This window comes from Rhipicephalus sanguineus, chromosome 9 (genome assembly GCF_013339695.2).
Source record: "Rhipicephalus sanguineus isolate Rsan-2018 chromosome 9, BIME_Rsan_1.4, whole genome shotgun sequence".
NCBI classification, from domain to species: Eukaryota; Metazoa; Arthropoda; class Arachnida; order Ixodida; family Ixodidae; genus Rhipicephalus; species Rhipicephalus sanguineus.
In genome coordinates this window covers 51,720,583-51,726,639 of record NC_051184.2, presented here as the reverse complement: position 1 = coordinate 51,726,639, position 6,057 = coordinate 51,720,583, and the positions used below count along the sequence as shown (strand labels likewise).

General features: G+C 54.2%; 1 protein-coding gene across 1 annotated transcript; it reads right to left on the bottom strand.

Annotated features, from left to right (window-relative positions):
* Positions 1 to 1,038: 1,038 nt before the first annotated feature.
* Positions 1,039 to 1,899, bottom strand: LOC119405522 (uncharacterized). The gene has a single exon (XM_037672356.1). It carries the CDS (start codon positions 1,897 to 1,899, stop codon positions 1,039 to 1,041), a length of 861 nt encoding a protein of 286 aa, XP_037528284.1.
* Between the last annotated feature and the right edge of the window lie 4,158 nt (positions 1,900 to 6,057).

Here is a 6,057-nt window from a genome sequence, read left to right as displayed (position 1 = left end):
GCACCCGCAGAGGAGATGTGCAACTGTTTCTACGGCGCCGAAATCGACGCAGTTCGGTGCAGCCGCGCCGCGGAGACGATGTTTACGTTCAGCGGGAGGATACAACTTTATTGACGCCATGAAATGGGTCAGATGAGGGGGGGGGGATGGGTGCAGGGAAAAGGCAGCCGATGGGCCGTCGGGCTGCTTTAGGTGGCCGAAAGTCCTTGCGCTTCGGCGACCCCCATGGCCCAACACACTATCCAGAGTTGGTCGTCCGGTCGTGAGCTGCGCAAAGCAGCCTCCCATCGCTCCTGTCTCTCAGCCCCCTCAAAGGGGGGATTTGGCTTGTTTGGACAATGGCGATACATGTGATTAAAGTCGGCTCGCGGACTCGAGCAGAGACGACAATGGGGTAAGGCGTCACCCTGATGAATTTGGGAATTGATGAAGTGCGATATTAAAGTGCCCGTTTGGAGTCCGCGCCAAACGATTTGCTCAGCCTGGGACAGCGATTTATGGGCTGGTGGGTAGATCATGCGGGAATTGCGGTAATGTAAAGTAATTTCATGATAGGTGAGTAGGAATTCCCGCGCGCTGCGAAAGGAAGGCAGACCGTCCACTGCCCGGTTGACGAGAGCTCGGGCTTGCTCATGGGCGGCTGTATTCCCGGGATGTCCACAATGCGCTGGAACCCACAAAATAGTGATTATTCGTTTAGGAGGTGGAACGAATTGTAGGATACGGTAGGCAGGTGCATGAATTCGACGCATAGCAAAGTTACGTATGGCCGTTTTTGAGTCTGAGAATATATACTTCGCCTGGGTGTGAGCAATAGCAAAGTAATCGCAGCTTCTTCTGCCTCGATTGGTTGAGCGACTCGGTCGAAACTGGCGCAACAGAGTAGCTTGTGGGCATTATCGGAGACCGCCACTGCGAAGGCAGGACGATGGGAGTATTCTGCGGCATCCACATAAGCGACCGGGGTCGAAGATGCGTAGCGCTTATGAAGCGACCTAGCCCTGGCTCTTCTCCGGTCGTGATTATGGGTTGGATGGGTCACGCCGAACCGGTCCTCAGGGTGAGGAGGAGCGCGCGATTGCGGCGGGAGAAGCCAGTTGCAGGAAGGAGAGGTGGGGCGTGTCCAGCGGCGATCCGCGCGTCCGGATGCTCTCGCATCAGCTCACGGCGAAAGTTGATGCGCGCCGAGTCGAACGATGTTCCGTAGTCCGTGAGCGGGGTCACGCTGGAGTGTGCTCGCTTCGCGAGTTCGTCCGCCGCCTCGTTGCCCGCGATGCCGACGTGGGATGGTAGCCATTGCAGGACCACGTCGTAACCACTCCGACGAAGTGGCAGGAGGCTCTGGGCGACGCGCTGGACGAGCGGAGGGCCGCGGTCCTCCATCGCGAGTTGGCGCAGGGCTGCCCTGGAATCGCAGAAGATGGCCGCGCCAGTGACCGCCGGCGACTCGCGAAGGAGATCGGCAGCTAGCTGTAGACCCACCAGCTCGGCAGTGGTAGAGGAGGCACAGTAGCTCAGGCGTCTCTGGACGTCAGTGGCGAGCTCGGGAGCGACACAGGCTGCTGCAGCAGAGTGGTCCTGCAGTACAGAGCCGTCAGTGAAGACGTGAGTCCTGCCGGCGAGGTCCTCGTGCATCCGCGCTGCGGCTTCTTGAGCGATGGCACAGCGAGGGGTGACGCGCTTGGAGCGGCCACCGGGGAGCTCGAGGGAGACTCGCAGGGGCTCGCGGCAGTGTGGGGCGGGCCAGTGAGCAGGGGGCGTCGGCTCCTCGACCACCAAGCTGTCGTAGAAGTCGAGGATTCGTCCGATGCGCGAGTTGGGCAGTGCACGCAGTCTGGTGAGTAGGGGGCCGGCGTCCGGGGCTCGGTGAAGGCGCTCCATGTGGCAGAGGGCGCGCATGTCAGATGTTAATGACACAGGCCACGCACGAGCTTCCGCAAGCGTTTCTGCCACACGAGAGCTGCGGGTAAGACCACGGCCGCTAAATAAAAAAGAGGTGCGGCCTGCCGAACGCTCTTTTGCGCTGGTGACAGCGCTAGTTCTTGCGCCCGCCGCCGCAGCGCTGCACAACGGTAAAGAAAACCCGCTCGAACAGGCGGCCAGCCGGCTGCGTGCATTCGTTTTAGTGGTCATTACAGCCGCCTCACGTTGACCTGTGATTGCATTTCGGCTTTTATGTGCAAGACATGCCAGATGACGTATCAGTGCGGTTTCCTTTGCGGTTATTGCTACTATACGCGAGAAGGGCGTGCTCCCATGAAGACACACCTATAAGCGTGCTGTACAGCGCCGCTGCCATAAGATAAAATTTTGTTGACCAAACGTAAAATTTTGTTGACCAATCGTTCTTTTTCTTATTCTACTGGGAAGAAAAGTGGTCCACTGCTGTTCGTTGATGTCCTCAGTCGTTTGAATGCTCTAGCTTTTGTTATCTGCGTGGACAACTTCCTCATTGCGGGGGCTTTTTTAGAGATGCGTGATTAGTTTCTGCTCTTCAAAATAAACTAGCGTAGCATGGAATATCTCCCACGTATATACTTGCTAATTCTGGTGTATATCTGCTTCGCATTGCACTAATAAGTGCCATTTTTAAATGACACCAGATTCCAACATGAGTTGTTACCATTGAACTACATGCTGAAACACAGTAAATACGAAACGTCTTGCCTACATATTGTACCAAAATGGCAAGTTGGGCGAGTTGGGCCGTACACACGTCCTTGAGAAACAGCGCAGATGAAAAACGAAAACAAAAAATGGCGGAAGACACACAGCGCTGCACAACGAACTGGAGGTTCATTGGTTTTTTAACTCTCGCGTTTTAACGCGGTCTTCCACGGCAGGGCTGTGTAGGCGGCCGTCCAGTCCAGAGAATCCTTCCGCGTTTGACGTCATTCGACTCGCCGCGCTTTCTGTTTCAGCAAATTCTGCACGCAAGGGATTGACAGCTTCTTTTCTTGAGCTTTGGCACTCGTCTAGTTAAATTTGTTTACTGTTCGATATGGAAGGAGTAGGCAAAACACGAACAAGTGGACTACCTCTCATTGAGCACGCGGCTAGCTTGTAAGCTGGAAAAGATGAAAATATCGTCGGCACGGCTGTCGGTCGCAGCACCTTGCGCTCTACCTTGAAGTCGTACTGCTTGAAGTGAACGAAGTGAATGTGCGACTTCTTCGCAGTTACCAATCTCCACCACGGCGACAGGTCTTGGGAATCGTATTTATTAAGCACTCACTGATAGAACCAACGCAACGAAAAACCCGCACCTTTTCTACCTCGTAAGCAAGCGTACGGCTGCTCATTTCCAGGAAGAGCGTTTGCTTGCGCTCACCCGAACCAACGCGCCGAGCGTTCGCTTACTAGCGGCCGCGGTTTACCGATGTGCAGCGCCCCCGCGGTAGCGTCTCAAAACTCTGCATGTCACGCGTTCCCCCATTGAAAACGCACCCATTCGGCAGGCCGCACCTCTTTTTTATTTCGCGGCCGTGGTAAGACCGTGGCACATCCCGCTCCAACTCGCGTCGCTGCACCTCCCGCACACTGCACAGTGGAAGGGCGTAATGCACTGCCGAAAGTGCGATTGCCTCGTAGATGTTGCAAGCAAAGGCGGGGGGGCAGCCGTCACCACGGGCGAGGAGTCGGCGCACACAGGTCTCGACACGACGGGCGGCCAGGCGAATGCGCTTGACAGCGGGCAGCCACCGTAGCCGGTTGTCGATCGTGAGCCCGAGGTATCGCACGCAGCTTTGCCAGCCGATCGGCGCACCGTGAAGCTGTAGGCACGGGAGATGACGGCGCGGAGCAGCCCTGGGGTGAACCGCGAGCGCCTCAGTCTTCGTTGGAGAGGGCGCCACAGGAAGAGGGCGAGGCCCACTGTCTAGTACAGCAGGTGCAAGGGAAAGCGAAGACATTAGAGGGAGAGCGCGAAGCGAAGGAGAGTGATGGAGAGCAATGGGGATAATGGTTAGAGCCTTGAGTGGGAGAGAGTAGAGATTAGTAAAACGAGGAGTGCTGAGGCAAGGAGCTGGGAAGGAGCACGCAGGTGAGCGTTAAGCAAAAACTCTGCTCGGTGAAGTGGAGACAAGGAAGGAAAGGAGGAGTAAAGGAAATGACAAGTGGAGAGGAGGAGGAGAATAAATAAATAAAAGGTAATAAAATTTCTTGGAGACGTGGGATTTGAACACGGGATCCCACAGTTCGAAAGCGAGCGTCGTAACCACTCGGCTATCCACGCTTCTTTTAAAAGCGAATGCATTTCTTAGTCGGGCTATATGAGGCATCCGGCGTTGTCCGCGCGCCGGCAGGTGTTATCTCTCCGTTCTCACTCCCTCTCCCATAGCAACAGCTGCGGGCGCGCGCGCTTATCCTCGCCCCTAGCAACCGGAGCATGTGTTGCGAGAGAGTGTAGGAGAGGGTAGGTGCAGTGCTTCGCGGCTCCTTCTCTCGCCGTTTGCTCTCTCTCCTCCCTGCGCCACCGCCTCAATGCAGTGCGTTTGAAACGCGTTTGTAGCGTTTGTGCTGCCTTGGCACAGCCTGAAAACAGCGCGTTCTAAACGCGTTTGTGCTGCGTTTAAAGGCGCTGGCAACATCCCTAAGGTGGTTACGAACGCACGTAGGAAGCGTTCGTTGGAAGAGGCGCCCTAAAGGGAGACACTTGAGCGCGTAGATGTGTCCAGCTTTACGCCATTAAAATTACTACGCCATGTACTCTCGGCGCAAGAAATGCATTCGCATTTCCTCACGATTCCCTTCGGGGAGGTGGGGGCATTTTTTTTTCTTTATTGCCCGTCGGCCATCAGGCACGCTAGCAAAGCAAGCATTTATGGGAACCATATGACTGCGTTTCTATGGTCGAGATAACGAGAAGGAAAGAAAGAAAGAATAATAATAATATCTGGGGTTTAACGTCCCAAAACCCTAAAAGAAAGAAAGAAAGGAAGGAAGAAAGAAATAGACACAGGCAGATAGAAAGGAAGAGAGAGAAATAAAAGGAGAGATAGAAAAACAAAAAGAAAGAAACAGAAAGGGAGCGAGAGATATAGAGAGAGGGAAATAGAGAGGTCCAACTTGGCTTTGCTGGGCCTAACTGACCCTGTCCATACTCACGTGGCTATATCTTGGCTTAACTGGGTATCTCAAGGTTAGTCTTGGCTGGTACCCTGCTCCGCTGTTCCTTCAGGCTTCGTACCATCAGTACGAATCTGACACACCACCTAATACTTGCGTATTGATGTTGCACCTTAGATAGGCTAACGTTTGCTTTTTGATAGACAATGTTGACAAGTATGAGCGAAGCTACCAGTTCAAGATGGCTGGGCGTTCAGCAAGCGCTTAAACTTTGGCCGGGTGGTTGAATCGTGTGACAGACAGACAGACCAAAATTTATGCGTTCAAGCATCCCAAAAACGGCTACCGTCTTAAAAAATTAGAAGAAAAGTTCCGTTGATAGTAGTCGAACCCACGACCTCTCGGTCTGCGACGATGGTTGGCGGGCGCTTAACCCAATGCGCTACTTCAAAGCACATGATGGAAGCTACACGAACGCGCATTTTATCTCTCACACTTTGCTCTCACAGTGCTCTTGGTTCGAGGGGTGGTGCCGCCGTCTGGACGCGGTAGAGGAAAGCAATGCGTGGCTTCTGCGATTATCTCTGGCGACACGGCGCTGTTACGACCGTCCCATTCGGTGCGTTTCCAGTAGAAGAGGAGTAATTTCATCAACGCTTTAACACACTCCTCCGGCGCTCTCCGCCAGCCAGGAGAGCTCTCTGACACACGCGTGGCTGTCGCACTAAGTCCCTCGCTCGCCCTGTGAGAACTAACGGCCAGGCTAGAGGGAAAACACGACGTGGGTCGCGTTAATTTCGCGTTTCACGGCGCTTTGAAAGAGTGCATATCGAGTATCATTGTTTATTATGCGCTTGTTGATGCCATCTTTGCGCGCAATTCACCATATGCGGTGTCCAGGTGTATGTTAACAAAGTCAGCTACCGCAAGGGTCAAATCATGACCATGGGCGTTAGTCATCGAGACGGAGATGTGCCGCTAGGCGTCAAC

What these genes read in the sequence shown, in the direction of transcription:
- LOC119405522 (XM_037672356.1), bottom strand. Translation starts at nt 1,899, where the DNA reads ATGCGCGCCCTCTGCCACATGGAGCGCCTTCACCGAGCCCCGGACGCC.